General features: G+C 36.2%; 1 protein-coding gene across 1 annotated transcript in view; it reads right to left on the bottom strand.

Annotated features, from left to right (window-relative positions):
• LOC131857830 (uncharacterized) overlaps positions 1-22,098 on the bottom strand; it is a 150,516-nt gene extending 128,418 nt beyond the window's left edge. Inside the window, exon 1 of the mRNA XM_059210570.1 lies at positions 21,959-22,098. Within this exon, the coding sequence (XP_059066553.1) occupies positions 21,959-22,098 (140 nt within the window). The remainder of the gene's footprint in view (positions 1-21,958) is intronic.
• Positions 22,099-22,396: the final 298 nt, after the last annotated feature.

Here is a 22,396-nt window from a genome sequence, read left to right as displayed (position 1 = left end):
TCTTCTGCCAGTTGACAGGTATCACATACTGGTTAAGGTCTTTTACCGGTGTAAACCGGGGGTTCGAAGCATTTCACCGTTTCTGATCTTCTGCCAGTTGACAGGTATCACATACCAGTTAAGGTCTTTTACCGGTGTAAACCGGGGGTTCGAAGCATTTCACCGTTTGCTCCCCCTAAGCTTTTCTGATGCTTAGTTTTCTAGTTCAATGACTTCCTCACTAGGTGCAGAAACCAGTTCTTCTTGAATCACTTCTTTTGGCTTCTTCTTCCAAGTTTTCTTCATATCTGCTTGAACAGTTTCAACATCAATCTTTCCTTCCAGGGTGACTGATATATCATCCGATATATTCTTTCTTGTTCTACAGAATCTTGTTGTATGACCTGGTTTGTTGCAATGATAGCAATGTTAGAGTATTCGGGTATTTACTTGATTAATTAAACAATATTTGTTTAATTATTTAAGTTCCCTTTATCTCTTTTACACTTAAACTAACTTTAGGTGCATATAATTAATTATTTTAATTAATTATTATGTGCAAACCTAGGTTTTCCCTTTTAGGGTTTCTTGACTTATTAAAGGTTGAGTTCTTTCTTTTCATTGTAAGAATCACATTACATATTTTTATGAATATTGGGCTCTCTTTTTGAGCATATTCTCTGTGTATTTATTTTTTTTGCATTTGCTTCCTTGCTTCTCCTTGTAACAAGTTTTTCAGCTTGCAGAGATCATTTGGGCTCCTGTGGTGTTGTATTTTCTCAACTCCTATATGGTATCAGAGCTTCAAATCTGCAGCTACCTATTCTTGTTTTGAGAATTTTTGCATTGGAAGTAGATCTAGGGTTTCAAAATGTTTTTTATGCACCTAGGTATAGGCTTTTTTCTGAGCACTTTGGGCCTAAACAAACCTCACCATCATGCTCAGAAGGCTCGAAAACCCCTATGGTCATATAAAATTTGACCTATTTTGGTTCCTAAGCCTCTAGAAGTATTTTTTCTCAGATCCAGGGCATATGGCCTTGGCACGTGAATCGAGAAAAAAAAAATTTAAAATTTCCTTTTTACGGCATGTAGGCCGGATTTAGATTTTTTAATCCAAAAAATCTAAAAGCAAGATTTTTTAAAACAAATTTGTTTTTTGGAAAATTTTGGGGATTGTGCTTTCCGCAGGATACCGAGCTGACAATTCGGCCGTCGTATGGTGACCGGGCCTGTCAATTCAGCCACCTGCCAGCCTCGGCAGCCTCCATCTCCTTTCGACCCCCGGTAGCTCATCCCGGCCCCCGCCCACAGTTACCTCTGGCCCCCTCCGACGGCCCTACTGCTCCTGTCGGCCGCCTGCACCCGACGGCCACTTCTTCTTGACAGACCCGCCTCCCTGCAGCCCCTGCCACCAAAGCTACACCACATGGCCTAGACCCCACTTCCTGCACCGCCCACGCCCAACCATGGCTCCGCTACATGCGGCCTCCTCCCTGCAACCACCGGTCGCCTAGCGGCTCCGCCCGCCGCCGCCCAACCCAGACTCGCTGCCACCAAAGCTCCTTCCAACCACCGAACCACCAGCAGGCCGCAACCCACTAGCCACTAAAGTGCCACCCACTAGCCACCGGAGCACCGCCCAGCCACCAGACTCTCTTTTTTGCCTCTTTCAGGGGGGGTTTGGTTTTTTGGCTCTATCTTGGGTATACGGAGTCATTTTTTTGAAAACAAATAGGCGTCGGAAAGCTGGTTCTGAGCCTGACCTCATGGTGTTAGTAATTTTTTCCAATTTTTCTATTTGACTATGTTTTTTTCTAGTCAAAGTGAGGTTTTATTTTTGCACTCCGGGAACCATAGAATGAGCATCCGACCTCCGTTTTTTGAAAAGTTTATATTTTTGGAAAGCATGTGTTGTGTAATTTCCACATATATGAGTTTTATTTCCAGATTATTCTCCATACATCTTTTATTCAGTTTTTTCTTTTCAGCACTCTGGTGGATACCGTGGTTGTTTTAGGTCCTGGGATCTCTTCTCTGAGTAGGATGTCTCTATTTTAGTTCTCGTTTCTATTTCTAGACTTATCATCATTGTAGCATTGTATTTATGCAAACTCACTAAGATAAAGTGCCATCATGCATTGTTTACTTGGGATCTTGCACATCGTGTGTCTTGTTGTACATGCACTACTTATAAAGTGCCATGAGGAGGTTGATGTTTGCCTGTTGTTTGCCATCTTCCTTTATCTAGTGAGTGTTCCTTCCATGACATTCACCTCATGATGTGTGTCAAGTGAGTGTTCCTTCCATGACACCATGTACTTTTGTCAGCACCTTTGATATTCCTGGTTCTTCGTCATGCAGTTCTTTTTGGTTGTTCTTTTCAGTGTTCTTGTCCCTCTCCCTCTTCAGCATTATGGGGAGGTTTGTCCTGTTGGTTCTAATGCTTTTGTGGTTTGATTGATCAGCTCTTCAAGCTTTGGTGTTTTCATGCCATCTGTATCTTTGATTTTAGTTGTTTGCCTTGTTTGCCTTCTGATTTGAGTAGTGTCATTTGAGGGCACTCATACAGATTACAGTCTTCTCTACCTGGTCATGTTCTATTTCAGTGGAGGTTCTCTAGACCAGCAGTTATTCTTCGACAGAGTTTGCAGGTTCATCATGCTTCAGTGGTATTATTTTTCATCTCTTTTTGGAGTAGAGTTTTGTTCCCATGTGGTTTTCTCTATTTCTCCTATTCATAGAGATTTCATTGTATTTGGGTACCTGATTAGGCCTTGTTGTCGGGACCCATCTTTATTGCTTTCAGTAGCTATTCTAGGTTTTAGCTTCTCCCTAAGTCTAGCTTAAGTGGGGGTGTTAGAGTATTCAGGTATTTACTTAATTAATTAAACAATATTTGTTTAATTATTTAAGTTCCCTTTATCTCTTTTACACTTAAGCTAACTTTAGGTGCATATAATTAATTATTTTAATTAATTATTATGTGCAAACCTAGGTTATCCCTTTTAGGGTTTCTTAACATATTAAAGGTTGAGTTCTTTCTTTTCATTGTAAGAATCACATTACATATTTTTATGAATGTTGGGCTCTCTCTTTTTGAGCATATTCTCTATGTATTTGTTTTTTTCTGAATTTGCTTCCTTGCTTCTCCTTGTAATAGGTTTTTCAGCTTGCAGAGATCATTTGGGCTCCTATGGTGTTGTATTTTCTCAACTCCTATAAGCAAATCATTCTAGGTGCTCTCCAAGGTCCATTGTTCATGTTTCTATTCTTCCTTTTGCATGTTGCAACAGTGTGACCACTACCATGACAGATCAAACAGGTTGCTCTCCATCTAGTTGCCACTTGATAGCCATTGCTTCCAGACTAATGATTGTAGGTATTAAACCGGTTTGGGTTCCGATTCTCAAAGGGTTCAAAAAAAACTCTTTGACTCCTTTGAGGATACCTTCCAGTGTTGTGCATGACATACTTGCATTCAAATGATCTATGCCCAAACTTGTTGCATGCATAACAATTACCATTGAATCTATTTGGTCTAGGCTTATCATTTAGAAAATAAGGAAATTATTGTAAGTCTTACTTCTACATACATTAGTAGTGTGTCCTTCCTTGAGATAATTAAAGAAAACAGGTTTGAACTTTTTCTTACCTTTATCCTTTGGTGTCGGTTGTTTCTTTGATGCTCCATCTTTTGTTCCAGAGGTCTCACCTTCCTCATAATCAGAGAAACCAAGTCCATTGGTATTCTTTACTAGTTTAGTTGATTCAAGATTCTACCCTGGCTTGACAGTGCTCTTATTGAATTTGGCAAGTATTTCGTTTGACTCAGTAATTTCTTTGGTAATAGCAGCATTGGATTCCTTTAAGGTTGCATTCTCAGAAACAGCCATGTGTAGTTCACCTTGCATTTCTTCCTTTTCCATTTTATTTTCATGAAGATGAGAGGTAAGTGCACTAATCTCTTGCTTCAGCTTAGAGATCTCATGATCTTTGTCTTTTACCAGAACTTCAGCTTTCCTTCGGTTCTCAAGCTCTTGACACATTCTGATAGTTAGTCCTTCAAGTTACCTTCTTAGGTTGGCATTGGACTCATTCAATTTTTCAATTTCTTGAACTAGGGCTTCCATGTCCGCTTCATCAGAAGAACTGTTTTCAGTTAGCTCCATCATTTTTTCAGCATGCTCTCTTCTTTTTGCCTGAGAGGCCTTATAGTTGACTTCAAGTTCATCATAGGCTTGCTCAGTCTGAGTGAGCCGATGAGTAAGTTCCCTCACAGTGTATTCTCCCATATCTCTTTCCAAGTGGTTAGACTTATAGAAAGGTTGGCTCTGATACCAATTGATGAATACTAAGAGGGGGGGGGTGAATTAGTATACCAAAAAATATTGAACTCAAACACTTTAATAGTCTAGCAGTAAACTGGTATAACAGTTTAACAAACAAACCGGTTAATACAAATGCAAACCAAATAGCAAGTAAGGAATTCACCCACAGAAGTACAATCACCATAACACAAGAGATTTTGATTTGGAAACCCAAATGGGAAAAACCACAGTGAGATGAAACTCACAAGTAACTATCTGCAGAATAGTAACCAGACCAGTTAAGGTCAGACGAGTTAAGGTCATACAATGTTCTTTACCAAAATAGATTCTGTTAGGAATCTCAATCTCTGCCAGGAGATAAGTCCGATTAAAGACTACCTTGTGAGAGGATTTTAGATCCATAGATGTGAATCACCTTGTTAGAGGATTTACAAAGGCTTTTCTGGGCCTACTCGGTTAAGGGTTTTTGACTTGTCAAAGATGTGAGTAATCAACAAGTGAATGATCTAGCAAATGGCACAGTCTACTTGATTAGATCAATGGTAGCTCATTGCTAATGCATTTCAGCATTACTTCAGTCTTCAGTAAATCAACACTCTGTTACAGCACATAGACCTTGATCTTCTATGTTAAGATCACACACACAAGAACTCATCAACCACCAAAAACCCTAACAGCTACACACACTAAAACCCTAGACATGATGTCCTTAAAAGGAATCTGATTTCATGTCGGTCCAATAGGATTACATTGCAAGTTCCTAGGTTCATTGTATCTAGACACATTTGGTAACATGACACAAAATCACCATCAAAGTGTCGGTGGATGGTAACTCATCACAAAAATATACCGGTTGGTAACTCATCACAGAGTATTATCGGTTTATACAACTTTACCAATTACCGGTTGATAACTCAAAGTAATATTGGTTTAACTATTAAATAGATTACTGGTTTGACAAAAATGAAGACTAGGAAAATAATAACTGCTTCTCTTAGTTCCTTTTCTACGTTCTGCTTGAGATCCTTGAACATCTTGAGGTCATCATGTCGCTTGAGATCTTCATACCGCTTGAGATCGGTAAACACTTTTTGCAAAACACCAATAGTCTTAAGACTACAACATAATACTGGTTTGGAACAAATACCGGTTGAGCATAATTCATACATTTAAAAAGTGATCTCATAGCAAGTGTGTGTCCATCAATGACAATCACAACATAATCATCAAAAATGCCAACATATTCTAATGAAGGAATCTCATATTTTGGTACCATCATTTGTTCGACAATAAATTCAAACTGAGTTTCATTATTAGGCATATTTAGTAGAGACCCTACTATAGCCATGGCATTAGTTGTCTTGTTCTATGCCCTTGGAATCTGCTCAAAAGTGATGTTACTAAAGTGTTCTTTGTAATCTTCTACCATTTGTTTATAAGGAATCAGTTTATCATCTTTTGTGTTATAGTTATGATTCACTTGATTTACAATCTTTTGTGAGTCACCATAGACTTATAATTCTTTTATCCTCCATTGTATAGCGGTACAAAGTCCTATGATGAGAGCTTCATATTCAGTTATAATGTTTGTACAAGGAAAATTGATTTTGAATGACTTAGAGATAGAATCACCTTGAGGGGTGATGAAAAGAATCCTAGCTCTAGCTCCATGATTTGTATAGGATCCATCAAAGTATAATTTCTACCTGGTGGATGTTGTCAATGTAAACACCGATTCATTAGGAAAGTCTATTAGTCATGGGTGATTGTCTTGCAAGGGGGCCACTACTAACTGATCTACTATAATCTGCCCTTTGATTTCTTTTCTATCCACATACTCTATATCAAACTCACTTAAAATCATGGCCCACTTGGCCAATATTCTAGTTAATGTTGCTCTGCTTAACAAATATTTGAGTGGATCAAAGCATACTATGAGTTTGACTTTGTGACTCAGCATATAATGTCTATGTTTCTGAGATGCGAAGATCACTGTTAGACATGCTCATTCTATAGGAGTGTAATTAAGCTCATATCCAATTAGGGTTCTACTTATATAGTAGATTGCTCTTTCCTTTCCTTGATCATCATGTTGTGCCAACAGGGCTCCCAAAGATGAGTTTGTTGTTGATATATATAGTAATAGGGGCTTTCCCTAAGTAGGTGGAACTAATACTAGATTATTCAAAAGATAATCCTTTAAAGCTTGAAAATCTTCTTGGCACCATTCTGTCCATCTGAAGGTGAATCCTTTTCTGAGTAAATACTGAAATGGATGACATTTATCTGCTAAATGTGCTATGAACTTTCTTATAGACTATAATCTCCCTTGTAACCCTCTTAATTGCTTGAGTGTTGATGGAGGTTGCATATCCATGATTGCTTTGACCTTTGTTGGATCTATCTCAATTCTTCTGTTAGAAATGATAAAGCCTAAAAGTTTGCCTGTTGTTACACCAAACACACACTTTTTGGGGTTTGATCTGACATTGTATTGATCCAATTGATCAAATATCTTTGCAAGGACTTCAAGGTGACCCTCTCTTATCTGTGATTTATCTAGTAGATTATCCACATAGTCTTCCATGATATTTTGGATCATGTCTTGAGATAATTTTTTCATAGCCCTTTGATATGTTGCTCCTGCATTGTTAAGACCAAATGGCATGATATTCTAGTAGTATGTTCCCCATGGATAGGTAAATGTCATCTTGTGTTGATCTTCTAGTGCAATCTTGATCTAGTTATATCCTGAGAAACCATCCATTAATGAAAGAATTCCATTCCTAGTAGTTAAGTCATCTATCATGTCTATGTTAGGTAATGGGAAATCATCCTTAGGACATGCTTTGTTTAGATCTTGAAAGTCTATACAGATTCTTATGCCCCCAATGGGCTTATTCATAGGTACCAAATTAGATATCAACTCTGCATAGTGAATAGGTCTAATGAAGCCTACATCCAGAAGCTTTTGGAGTTCTATTTTAACTAGTAATGCAATGTGTGGATGCATCTTTCTTAGCTTTTGTGTGTACAGTTTAATTCCTAGTACCAATGGTAACTGATGTAACACCAATTCTGGATCTAGGCCTAACATATCTATATAGGACCAAGCAAAATTTATTGGACATTGTTTGAAAAATTGTATGAACTTTTCCTTTTCTTCCTGGTTTAATGATTTTGCCAAGTGAATGTTATGTACAACTTCTCCTTCTACTATATTGATTTCTTCAATCTCTTCCATAAGTAATGTTGAATTCTCTTTTTCAATAAGGAGGTTGTCTAACTCACTCTTGCCATTGCGATCACTTTCATCTGTATCTTTTGTCACAGAGGTACTTGCCTCTCCAAAGTATGTTGTTCTATCCAAGTCTACAACAAATCCTACCTTATGATCACCTTGTAGAATTCCTTCTCTAACACCAATGAATTCTACAATACCTTCATCATTCTCAAACCAATCTAGAGTTGGTTTTACTTCTCATCCCCAATCAATCAAATGTGTGTATAAGGGGTAAGTCATTGCTTCCTTCTATTGTAAAATATTTTGATAACATGCATACCTAGTTATTTGGGTGACCTGATATATTTTCATCATCAATAGGTGATTTATGGTCCTCTGTCGTGTCTATTTCTTGTGGGTTTACATCATGATCAGATAGGAATTTATAGTCGTGAGAATTTGTCACACTTTCTATGTACATTTCACTTTCTGAGGTTGTATCACTTATCTCCTCTTTCTCTTGTAACTGAGTTTGTTGTAAATTTGTGGACCTCCTTTGTGTGGTGGATACCCTTCTTAAACCTAGTATAAGTCATTGTAGTCTTTCTTCATCTGACTCATTGGGTGGAGCTTAAGTTGTTTCCCTTGGCAAAAGTATTGACAACAACCAAGGGTTAGGCTCATTTGTTGGTGCTAAGCCTATGTTTGTTACCATATTTGCTTGTGTGGATGTTTCAGATATTGTATTGTTGGGTGACTCTATGCTAGGTTCTTGTAGAAATTGTCTCATATCTTCACCATCGGATTCCATACTAGGAGATGTTGGTGCTTTCTTGCTTCTCTAAAATGAAGAGGTAAATACTCGTGTTGATAACTAACTTTGAGGTATGTACTCTGATGATGGCCTTGGTTTGTTCAGTATATATAGTGTATGTTGTCTTGCTTTTTTTATATTTGGTACATGTTTATATCCTAACCCTTGATTCTTTGGGTTTGCATTCGGTAAAATAGGATCTAATCTTCCTTGCTTCTGTAGTCCCAAGCTTGTGGTACCATCATACCCATGTTTTTGTAGAATCCTGAAACCATTGCCATATTATTCTAAAGGTAACCTAGGTATTGTCATGTCATCTTCTTCTCTGTATATCCAGTGATTGACATCTTCATTCAGAGATTCTTCTTGTAAGTCTCACCACCTAATGAAAGAGCATGAATCTGAGTATCTTACTATTTCTTTTCCTTTATCTTGTTTCATTACTATGTTATGAGGCTTCCCAAAAGACCTAGGAGCAAGAGATAATTGTTTTCCATTCAAGGCACTTGAAATGGACTATTCCCCACAACCAACATCCTTAATCTGTAAAGAAGATGTTGTAGGTGTATACTTTTGTATTTATGAATTGTTAATGACTCTATTTGTGTAGTGAGGGATTTTGCTTGATTAATAGGTACCTGGTTATCTACACTTGCCTTTAAGTGATTACAGTGTTGGAATGGATTTGGATCACTCTTTATGGTTCTTTCAATTCCATTGTGTGTAAATTTAACACATTGGTGGAATGTTGAAGGCATGACCTGCATGGCATGAATCTATGGGCAGCCCAATAACATGTTGTACCCTAGTTCTCTATCCAACACTTGAAAAGTAACCTCTATTGTGATAGGTCCTATCTGTACTAGTAGTGTAATTGTACCTTTTGAAGGGCACTCTTCATCATCATATTCTTTGATGTTTATTCTTTGTGAAGGGTCAATGTAAATCTCATAATAGCCCAATGCCTTGACCAGATTTAGTGTATAGGTGTTAAGACCATCTCCTTCATCTACAAGTACTCTCTTGACCCTATTCTTATGTATGTAAGCTTCTAGATGTAGCAGGTCATTATGGAGAAGTCTATCATTGGGAACATCTTGTTCTGTGAAATAAATACAGGTACCATTAGCTAAATTCCCCACCATGGTTTGGAAAGCACTTTCATCTATATCTTTATCAACTACTAAATCTTGAAGTGCTTTATCCAAGATCGCTTTGTGATTTCGTGATATACGTAATAGTTCAAAGAGTGATATCTGGGTTGAGGGTTTCTTGATTTTCTCAACCACATTATAGGTCCCTACTATTGGTGGTGGGTTGGTTGGTACTCCTTGTAAAGTTACTTTTAATCTGCGAGTAACTATTGCACAGTCTCTGTCTCTTGGATTTATGTGATTTTAGCCACTTTATTATCTCTTGTGAGGGACCTATTTGCAACATATGTTGTCTTATCAAGGTTCATTTCATATCCCATCCTATAGTTATTATGTGCAAATCTGATATCCATGATTTGTGCTATAAGTTCATCTTCAAACCATCCTAAATAAAGCAGTTCTTCTTGCCCCCAGTCCATAAGACAGAGATTCTTGTCTTCATCATATTTTGGTGCTTCTGACATCATGCAAATTTGGTTATCATATTCATAAGTCACTTGATGTTGCTCATCATCATCAAGTTCTTGTTGTAAATCACCCTTTACTACATCTCCTAAGCTAATAGCAAGGATAGTATAGTCATACGAGACTTTTGTGTAGTTTGTTGTGTTGTCTTGTGTTCCTGATGTGGATGCCTTCCCTTTATCATGTTTGACAAATGGATCCTTAAATATGGTGTGATTCGCATTTGTTGAAGTTTTGTTGGTGTCAATTATGATGTCACCTTGATCTATCATGTCTTATATTAAGTTTTTCAATTTATAGCAACTTGCAATTTTGTGACCTTTTGTACGATGATAGTCACAGAAATCGTTATCATTCCACCATGTAGGTTTGAAAGGACCTGGTTCATATACTCTAACTTATGTCAAAGTGATCATATTTATCTGTATTAACTTTTTTAACACTGATTCAATAGGCTCCCCTAGAGGTGTTTAATTCTTTTTTGGAGCATTTACCCTTGGTAATTTTGTGTTGGTAGTTTGTGCAACATTTGCATTGGTCGATATTGTGTTATTCTCTATATGTGGACTAAATGATTGACTTGGGCCTTGTAAAGACAAACTCAATTGAGTTTTGTTCACTGTACAGGCATCTACAACACCATCATTGGTCACATTCTTTTTTCTTAACCAAAACATAGATTTATCATTGTTGTAGTTATTCCCATATTTTATGATACCTTGTTCTACTAGTCCTTTCTCGCACTTTAAGTCTTTTTCAGTGATTTGTTTAAATGTGGTCAAACATTGCATTTGTATTGGGTACTTAATTTTAGGGATTAAGTTTTCTGTAAACATGTCAACTTGGTCAATTTCAGGAATAATAGGCTTGCACCTTCTATAGAGAGATGTGCATATTTGTATGAAAGACGCAAATGTTTCATTCTCATATTATTTTGCGGTACATAGGTCCATTAATGTAACTAGGGTTTCAATGTTATGCAAGAAGTTAGCAATGAAATGTTCAGCTAATTCACCCCATGATGTGATTGTTGGTGGGAGATGTGAAAACCACTCCAAAGTTGAACCTCTGAGACTTTTTGGAAACAATCTCATTAGATAAGTGTGTTCAGTTGCAACCTCTATACATGCAGTAAAAAATTCTTTGGTGTGATCTCTAGGATCACCTTTCCCTTGGTATCTATCAATTTTTTGTGTTTCAAAATATTGTGGGAAAGGCAGCATATGTAATGTGTGATCAAAAGGATAAGGATGTAAGTCTTGCATTGTATAGCTCTTTTTATCATTATGGGTTTGCATAGTTGTCATCTGTTGTTGCAGATTTTGTACTTGTTGGGTCAAAATACTTGTTTGAGTCAGTGGTACACTTTGTGCATGTATATTTCCCACAAAAGTATTCTTGGTAATATAACTAGGAGTTCATTGAAAGGTACCATAATTATAATTCTTCGTGTTATGAGTTCCGCTAGGTACTATGAAATAAGCAAAATGCAAACCCTTTTTGACTAGATTGTACTCATTGTATTAGCGAAACCTGGGTTTCTATTTTGATGATTGTAGGTAGATCCTATGGAATAGGAAACCAAAGGTTGAGTCGCACTTGTTATATGAGAAATTTGTGTTTGAATTGGTGCCCAAACACTTGACATTACTGGTGTAGTTTGAGAGGCTATGATAGCCTACGTTTGTGCACTAATGTTTATTGTTGAGGATGATGCACTTGCTTGAGAACTCATGTTTGAAATGACATTTGTTTGTATAGATGATATTGGTGCATTCTGAGAGAAACTTGATGTCATCACTTGTGTTTGTGTTACATGTGGTATCTGACTGCTATTTGGACCTAAAGTAGTTCTTGGTGGTAAGATTGTTGTGACATCAAAATCTTTAGGTTATTTTGGCACAATTTTGCAATAACAACAAGAGATATATGTCCCTGTCATTGTGTATAAGAGCATCTAGAATCATAAGGACATGTGGGTCTTGTTGAGCTGACTTAATCTCTTCATGTGTTAAATTTTGTTGTAGCTCATGTATTGTAGGCATTGCATGAGGATTTGACCATTAACTACTTGATATGTCCATGTTCCAAGTTGGATTAACTGACGGGTCGTTGTTTGGGTCCATTTTACTTTTTGTCTTTTGTGACCTTGTGATGAGCATTTAAGACTTCTAGATGAGGATTCTTTAGAATCTAATGCAAGATGATGATAATGCAAGACTCTATACCCAAATGTGGAATATGCAACACTAGAATAGACTCTCTATTGGGGATTAGGATGCGGGACTTGTTGAGTACTTTGAGATTTTTGCAATACAAGTTTTTCAAGTTCTTCTCTCAAAAGTTCTGCAGCAATTTCTCTATCAATTCTACGGGAAATTGTATAGTCTCTATCTAGCTCATACTCGACTCCTATGTATTGAGGTGCACTTGTCTTTAATTTCCAAGCCAAGCTATCAAAGCCTTCAATGATTTCTCGTTGACCGTCGTTTGGCACTAGATTAGGTTGCTCAAAGGGGAGCAAACCATAACCTGGGAGACCCATTAGGACACATGCTATGACTTTCTAGGATGATTATGCAAATGATGATGGACTAAGACAGACGTATATGAGGTCTAATAAGGACTAATTATGAAGACAATGCAAGGAATTATGCAAAAATTATAAGGACATAAATGATGATGACAATGAGGACGTAAATGAGGACTATGCAAGGACTTATTCTAAGGACGTATATGAGGATGATAATGAAGATTATACAAGGACTTATTCTAAGGATGTATATGAGGATGATAATGAGGATGTAAATGAGGACTATAATTACACATTCGCTTTTCCAAAATCACGCAATCACTAACATAGAATCACAGAATGCGTGATTCTACCTAAGAGAATGCGTGATTATACCTAAGCGAATGTGTGATTCTGTGTTGGCGATTGCGTGATTCTGGAAAAATGATTGTGTAATTTTGATAAAGTGCATGCGGTATACTGACAAAGCGATTGCGTGAACATATCTAGGCAAATGCGTAAATGACAGACAGACCAATCAAAAAATAAAAATAAAAAGACTAAATTTGATCTCGAACCTGCAAAATAGACTATAATGCCCTAGAAAGATCTCTCATCGTCCATTCTATATTAAGCAAATAATATTTCACTCTATATGAGAGAACTAGGTTGTTGTATCTATCAATGGCTGGTTGGTCCTCTAGATCTTGTATCTTCTTTTCTGCCTTTAGGATTTGTTAATAACGTCTAGCTTGCCTCCTTTGTTCCTTTATCCTCCTTGCACTCGAAATCTTAAATTGTACGTTACATGCCATAAGATGTCATAATTAAAGCATGAAATAAGGGTAAACAATAATTAGATTTAACAAATTTCATACAAAATTAAGATAGACAGAGGACAGAAAATCAGAAAACTAAGACAAATAGGACGCATAAATATTTGCGTCTAATGCGTAACAATACTTGGTCGATTGCATGATAAGATAAAGACGATTGTGTGATGGGTTTCATATGAATGTGTGACCCTGTGTTATCAATTGCATGATCTTGTCTATGTGTTTGTGTGATTCTGTAAACGTAATTGCGTGATTATTGAATCTGCTTAGCAATCCATACAAAACCTGTGAAAAAATGAAAAATCCGTACAACCTAAAACAATCACACAAAAAATAGAGAAGGTTAATTAGCTCTTGATTCACGTCAGGTTCACCAAAATTAGTATGCTAAAATTCATCATTTAATTCAACTAGAAACAAAGGGAAATCACGAATCCCTATCTAATCAAAGAATTTTAAACAAAACCAATGAAATGATACAATCAAACAATAGGAATGTAATATATTCAATAAAATCTCCATGTTCTATGACTACATGTAGCTTTCATTGTTCTTCTCCTCTTTGTGGTATGATGGCTCTCAGATATCGCACTGGCAACCTACAAATGACACAAAGATTCAAAGTTCGTGATTGTTGAAAATGGAGATTGAATGCTCAATTTATAGATTATTGGGTGAGATTTATTGAGAGGTGGAACATAATGATCAAGAGATGGAACTTAGGTGAGCTCACATGCTGATTGATAGTTGAACTACTAATTTGGAGGTGGAACTGGATATTGAATAGATAAATGAGTTAACTGCTTGAGAAAAAAGTTGATTGAAAGATGAAAAAGGGGGATTGGAGGAAATAAAGAGGATGAAATAGTTAACTGATTGAAAGCTGATTGAGAGCTTTTTGGGAAAAAACAAAGTGAAAGATAAAAATAGGAACTTGAAAGATAATTAATTTAGCATATGCTTGCACTTTGACTTTGCTTTTCAATTTAATCTTTGCATGAGATTTATTTCAAATATTGAATTTATTTTAAATTCAATTTGTTATTTGAATATATTCAGAACTTGACTTTGATTTTCAATTTGATTTTTGAATTATGCACATGTATTTGAAATTTGAAGAATATAGAAGAATTTGAATTTGAAGAATTAATGGAATTAAATAAAATTGGAAGAAATATGAATTAGTTAATTAAATTATTTTAAAAAATCATTTAATTATTTAGAAATTGAATTTAATTAAATAATAAAGATTATTTAAATTAAAGGATTAAAATAACAATTAATTAAATAATAAATATTTAATTAATATTTAGAAAAGGATTAATGATTAATTGAATAAAGAAATAGAAATAGAATTTATTTAAAATAATAAAGATTATTTAAATTGAAGGATTAATAATCACAATTAATGAAATAACAAATATTTAATTAACATTAGAAAATGGTTTAAATGATTAAATGATGATAGAATTGAAATTGGAATAATTAGTAAGATGATGAAGAAATGTGAATTAGAAGTGTAGTCATATAAATCTGTCCAGTTTAATTAAATGAATATTTGCTATTTATTTAATTAAAAACCCACTATCCATCAGTTAATTAAATTAACATTTAATTAATTCATCTTCAAATATCCTTCTATTAATTAAATAAATTATTCAATTTATTTTAATTAATTCATTAAACCAAATTCACAAATCAATTAAATGAATAAATCTTATTTATTTAATTTAATACCCCTTTCCTCTTTCAAATAAATTAAATAAAACATGTATTTAAATCATTAAAATCCCCCCACTTGCATTCTCCTAAAAATGCAACTTGCACCTATTTATTGAAATAAATGAATTTTATTTCAATAAAAATCCTATTTTTCCCTCACCCACCAAATCCACTTGTAATCCTAATCCCCTTCTAAATTCTTCTAAACCCCTTTCTAATTAGCCTAATCCATCCCCTAAATATTGTCACATTCCTAAGCAACTTGGAGTCACTTCTCAAAGACTTCAAAGTCTTTGAAAAGCATTAAATGCTTTGTGTGTTCAACAAGACAACCTCTAAAATCTTCCAAACCACTAATGGCTCTTGCATGACCATTAATGGCTCTTACATAACCATTTATAGTTAAATCCACTTGCACCCATGGTTAGGGACTTTGACCCCTAAACTCAACCCTCATGTGACCCATGTGTCTCCTCAAGCATTTATTGCTTTGACCATGGTTATCCCTTTAACCTTTGCACAAGAGTTTATCCATTGGATAAAAGCATTATTCTTTGGATAATGAATTTATTCACTCAACCTAGCCTTAACCTTAACTCCCAAGTTAACCCTCGGGTCATGTCAAGCATTTAATGCTTCTTCCCTCTCCTCTCAACCCCTCTCATGTTGACACTTGTCATCCTAGGATTGGGTTGAAAGTCCTCACATGGATTAAATATCATTCAATCTTGACCCTTGTTGAAATTACTCAATCTCAACCATCCATTGCTCCATTTTTCCTATAAATAGAGCTCATTTCTTCAATATCCAGATCCTGAAAACTTGTATGCATTTAACCTATAGTGAATTTTAGAGAGCATTTAGCATAAGCATTTACATTTACTCTTTTGGACTAAAATCAACACTAGATTAGACCATAATCTCATTTCTAGTTTTTTCATGTTTGCATTTCATGAGCTTTTTATTTCATAATCTTGAATCTCCATAAGACATCCAAAAATAGTGCAAAAAGCTACTGAGAGCTACACTCATTTGGGAACTTGGAGAGGAGAGGAACAAGAGAGGAGCCACTATGAACATTTTGGTCAGCATTTGGAGGAATTTAGTTTACTTCTTGTGTCTTTGCATGCTTTCCATTTCTTATTTAGTATCTCTCTTGATATACTTGATTAGGCTATTGTTTAAATTCTGATTTGCTAACACTAATGCTTGTTGTTTGTGTTTTTTCATCCTTACAATCTCCTTTTTGCAGAGCATCATTTGGTGAACCCGACATGAATCCAACAACAATTTTTTTAAAACAAACTAACTTTTTGACCATTTAGCTTGACACATAGGTCGCACTTCGGCGCTTTTGTTCGCGCTTTAGGGCTATTGTTTTTGGTCTTCTAGCGCTTTTATTTTTACAATAGCGCTATTGTCCAAAAATTAGCGCTTTTGTTAATATTCTAGCACTATTGTTCATTAGTTAGCACTTTTGTTTTAAAATTGGCACTTGTGTATTGTTGCATAAATTTTCTTTTTTAGCGTTGTTGTTTTTGCTTTAGCGCGTTTGTGTTAAGTAGTGCTTCTGTTTTCACACAGAGTAGCGCTATTGTAACAGAACATTGTAAAAAAGGCCATGTAACCGATAAAATATTTTTTCTTATGCTTGTGGAAGCCCACCATATGTTCGAATTTTACCAACTTTTCGCTTCATGTGCAGGTTTTAAAACTACCCCTTTTTTTTTGCTTAAAATCCAAAACACTTCATTTTGGTGCTCTAAAACTTACAAGCAAATTTCATTTCTTTGCAAGTTAGGATTCACTTCATTTTTTGGTGCTCTAAAACTTACAAACAAACTTTATTTCTTGCAAGTTAGGATACACTCTATTTTGGTGCTTAAAACAAGACAAGACAAATCTCATTTCTTGCATCAAACTTAAAAAAATTCACAATCAACACTTCAATTTTGTCCAGGTAAAAAGAACAATCAACTTGTCTCATTTTGTAAAATGATTTACTTCATGCATATGTGTTTCAATTTCAGTTGACCAGCATTTCAAATTCCTAGTTTACTCAAACATATTGCCTTTGAAGTTAAAAAGAACATCATGGTTGATTGGAGTAACATCTCCAATTAGATAGAACATCATTGCAATGACAAGTTAAAAAGAACAAGTGTATTTTGTGTTTGGTACACTTGTGCAAAAGAGTTTGTCAAGTGGTCCTACTTCTAACACACACTATCCTCTCCCTTGGCTTTCATGGTCCTAGGTGCAAGAGAAAAGTGTTAGTAACACTCAAATTTTATCTTTTTAAGAGAGATCTGCCAAGAGACACATCACTCTTGGGAATGACCTCGCATGGTAAATCCTTCGAGCCGCTATAGAAATCAGGTGAGAGCAAAACTTGTAGCCTTGGGTATAGTTTTTCTTAAAGTGTAACTTGTCGAAAGGACAAATGGGCCCCACCACAAGTTACAAGGCTCTTAAGTGAGTCACTACATAATGAACTTGTAGCCAAAAACATCAAAAATTACTAAACACTTTTAAGTAGTAGCCCACCCATTCTATTGATTGAGGATATTTGTGATAAATTTAGTGCAAGAGCATAGAAGGTTTTGCTCCCAAGATACTCACCATACATATTTCCTTGAGTAGAAACATATCTTTTTGAAAGGTTACTTGTAGCCCGATAAAAGTGGTGACTCCCCCATCATAGGGATCATCTATTTGTTATGCTCATGCAAGACTTAGTATATCACATCCTTACCTGCCACAGCGGGATTCATAACGTATGTAGTACCAAAGGAGAAGAAATATCAAGATGTGGACTGAAATTATCACAACTGACCATTTGACCTTAGGGATAAGGAGTGTTTGAAGTGTTTTCATTTTTGAGTCAAGACCAATGCAAATTGAGCCAACTTCAGGATTTGGAAAAACACCTAAAATACATTTGAAGAAAAGGGTCATAAAAAGTTCAAAAGATTAGGTTGATCTAGACCCATACTTACTTGTGCCTTTTGAGGCAACATTCTTGTGTTTGTGTGCTTACTTTGTTTTCTTGTCAAATAAACATCATAAACCCAAATCAAAACAAGTATTCATCCAACACAAACATTTTCAAAAACACAAAAGATCAAAGACAAAGAGCAACAACAAAAAGTATCAAACTATATGACCATTCTTCACATCTTGAGAAAGAAGAATCTTCAGCAACATATCAACTCAAAGAAAAGACCATTAAGCTCAAAGGATTTTATCAAAAGGAGGAAATTCTTCTATCTTAATAGACAAATCTCTGTCTCTCATAGAGCTTTTTTACATCACATGTGTCTATACCTTCAAGGGAAATCAAACAAGTTTGATCAAGAATCATTAAACCGCGGAGCTTTTACTCAATATAGAGCTTTGAGTTATCATCAAAATAAGGGAGGCAAGATCAATCCTACCTTCTTTCCAAATATTTGTGTCACATATAACTCAGCTAGGGTAGAACCACCAACCCCTGAACAAGAAGAGGAAGAGTTTGTTCCTTTTATAACACAAAGTTTCTGTTGAAGTTCACATCTCATCCATCTCCACATTCACACATCATCAAATCCATTTCAACTCTCAAAACATCAAGAGGTTTTTATCCTAAGTTCTATTTTGATATTGCTTGAATCAAACAGAATATATCACTTTTAGAGTGTCTCTACATCTAGGATAAACTCATCCTAAGAGGTATTTCTATGCAGGTTAAAACTAGTCTATGAGCGCATCCTCTCATTACTAGGTAGTGGGGTCTGTAACACATCTCAGATCTCTCTAAACCTTATCACGTCAAAAATTGTCAATCAAACACAACAAAAAATTCAAGGAAGAATTTTGGTAACATCCACCTTTAGTGCTAGGGATCTATATGCAAAACATATCGCCAAACATCAATATTTCATTTCATCACCAACTCATCATCATTTTCATCAAACTTCAACAAAAACTTATAAAAAAAATGGCTCATACCAGGTCCAAGTCTAGACAACAAGAAATTGAAGAGGAAGAGGAGGAAAATAGAAAGGGCACAACACAACCCTCTCTTTAATAGACTTTTCAATGAAATACTCGGGAGCAATGTCGATGCTCACTTTTATGACTTGCTCAAGAGGGGGCTAAACTACCCTCTGACTTTGATGTTGCACAACTAAGGCAAGAATCAGAACTCCAAAGTCACAATGAGGATGAAAGAGGTTGAGATCACATCAGATATAACCTTCATCAAGGTAATCCCCCACCTCCTCCTCCTCCAAATGAAATAGACATGTTGCGGCAACAAGTCAAAAATCTCGCCCAATAACTTCACAGTGGTTTGAAAACTAATCAATTTTCACTCAATGAAATTTGTCCCTATCCCTTTGATAGGAATCTTCATATGCCACCTTTTCCACAAGGGTTTGAAACACCCAAGTTTGAAAAGTATAGAGGAAAAGGAGATCCTCGTGATCATGTTAGAGAATTCCATTCATCTTGCCTCGAAGTGGCATACAAGGACACCTACCTAATGCGACTCTTTCCCCAAAGCTTGGGAGGAACAACCACATCATGGTTTTCTCGACAACCAGGTGGCATTAGGACATTTGAAGAACTCATCCAGAAGTTCCTGGCATGTTACTCACACAACATTGAACGTGATATCACAATGGTTGATCTATGTAACACTAAACAAAAACTAGGTGAGCTATTTTCAATCTTTCTACAATGATGATGTCAAATGTCTAGAAGACGTTCTCTTCAGTTACCTGAACAAGAACTAGTGGAAATATTTATTTCTAACTTAAATGATGAAATAGAATTTCACCTAGACGTCAATGACACAGACTCTTTTAATGACATGATCATAAAAGGTTTAAAATGTGAACGAGATCTCATCAAAAAAGGGCTTATCAAAATATATAATGAACCAAAGGATGGCCCTCACCCATGCTTCAATAGTGACAAGCCTAACTTCTGGAACAAAAACAAAAACGTCATCAATGATGGGGTTGTGGATGCAAGAACTATCAAAAGTGCACAACCTATGGTTCGATTTGCAGGATAGAACCCCCCACCCAAGAATAACATAGTTTCTCCTCCAAATCAAGGATGCAATGTCTCTCAAGAGGAACCCAGACAACATCAACAAAATTTTAAACCAAAATGAACATACACTCCCTTAGGGGAACCCATCAAAATAGTGTTACGTGAGTTGGTTTCTCAAAATCTGGTGACCTTACCCAAAACATCAAATTATGAACCTCAAGTCAAACCTTCATGGTGGAGGGATACTGAACATTGCGATTTCCATCAAGGGAAAGGGCATAAGACAAGCAATTGTCATAGATTGAAAGATCTTATTCAGGATCTTCTTGACCAAGGTGAAATTGAAATCGAAGGATATGACCCAAAAACAACAAACAATGATCATCTTATGTTCAAAAATCCACTTCTATCCCAAGATCAAAGGGGTCCTTCCACTTCAGGGAGAAACACATATATCACTGATTATACGCAATGTTGTTACACGTCACAGAAAGATTACCATAAAAGCAACTCCACAACACACCCCATCTATTCCAAAGCAATATAACTTTGTGGAACAGTTAGACAAAATGCCCACACTGATATCTATCTTAGAGCTATTGCACCTATCCCCATCTCATAAAACAATCTTGGATCAAGCTCTCCAAGAGGCGTTAGTCCCTGCAAACATAAATACGGATCAGTTCCAAGTCATGGTTGGAAACCTAAGATCATCACCTTGTCTCACTTTCTCTGAACGTGACAACTCATCCTTCCAGCAACCTCACAATGCCTCACTCCATATTGAATGGTTTATCAACCAACATAGGATCAAGTGAGTCTTGATTGATAATGGAGCAAGCTTGAATATCTCTACACTACAATTAGTCACAACTTTGGGATATGCAATTGAATCAGTGGATCCCCGCAAGAAGATCACAATCAAAGCCTATGATGATGCAGAGCATTTATCCAAAGGAGTTGTTGTGCTACCAATCCGAGTAGGCCCAGTGGTGAAACACATCATCTATCAAGTTCTGGACCTTCCTCTACCATACAATTTATTGTTAGGGAGACCTTGGATACACTCCATGCAAGCCGTTCCATCCACCTACCATCAGTGTATCAAGTTCCTGCATAAAGGTGTAGAAATTACAATCTTGGGAGATGCAAACCCCTTTGCATATTATCACAATATAAGTCATCAACCAGATATTATCGTTCCCAACAATAGAGAAGCCATCTCATCCACATCATACATAAGTCCAGCCTCTCTTTCTAGTTCAAACTCCAGTATACCCAAGCAAGAGAAGATCAAGATGAGAATAGCAGAAGAAGGTCCTAGGGAATACAATCTCAACCAACTCTTTTGTGTTGGACAAATGCCCACTTCTCCTAGAGCACATGGCAAACCTCAACAGTTACTTCAAATGCCATTGGTCAAGCCAGCATGTACTTTGACGTTGTTCATCCTTGGAAAGAGTCAAGAAGAAGAAACTAGAGATGAGGACTTAGCAGAATGGATCTATAAAATCCCATCACCACGGACATTCCACAAGCTAAACTTCCCACTAATCAGTATGGAAAAGGCCTTCTCATTATGCAAAGAATGGGTTATGATGGTCAGAGTGCTTTGGGACCTTGCAAGCAAGGAAGACATGAGTTGTTGCATCTGGAGTTAAAGCCCAAAGATAACACAGGCTTAGGATTTCAAAGGGAGATCCTTCCTAAACTCAAATTCAAAGGAAAACCTAGAAAACCTCTATATCAACCTACTACAAAGAGGTCACCTTTGATTATATCAGCATCACCAAAAACCACACCAACTGCCCCATTGAGGCTAAAACTCCCAACAAAACCATCCACAACACCAATCATCTCACCAATCAAACCAACAAACCCATCAACCACAGCAATCGCATCAACAACACCATTAGCAATATCAGAATCCCCAACATTATCAACAACACTAACAATTCCAGCAGAAGCAGCAGATTTAACACTACCAATACTCCCTATATCGGATTCATTAATTCCCATAATTCTTCCTACAGCACTGATCGTTTCATCTACAATGGTACATCAACCGATCACACCTACAATGTTTAACTCAAAGGATATCCCAATATGGTATAGTAATCGGATACTGGAAAGTGACTCAGAGACTGACTCACATGAGTGGGAATTTGATTTTGTCCAGCTTAATACTTCAGAGGAGGAAGACACATCATTACCTCCACCTCTCAAAGACATTCCTATTTATAGAAAAGCACAGATAAAGACCTCTTGAATTCTTGAACTAGAAACTTCTTCCATAGATCCTACGTCACATCCTACG

Source organism: Cryptomeria japonica, chromosome 8 (assembly GCF_030272615.1).
Source record: "Cryptomeria japonica chromosome 8, Sugi_1.0, whole genome shotgun sequence".
In the NCBI taxonomy this organism is placed as follows: domain Eukaryota; kingdom Viridiplantae; phylum Streptophyta; class Pinopsida; order Cupressales; family Cupressaceae; genus Cryptomeria; species Cryptomeria japonica.
The sequence above is the reverse complement of the archived record's forward strand: the minus strand, read 5'-3'. Positions and strand labels throughout refer to the sequence as shown.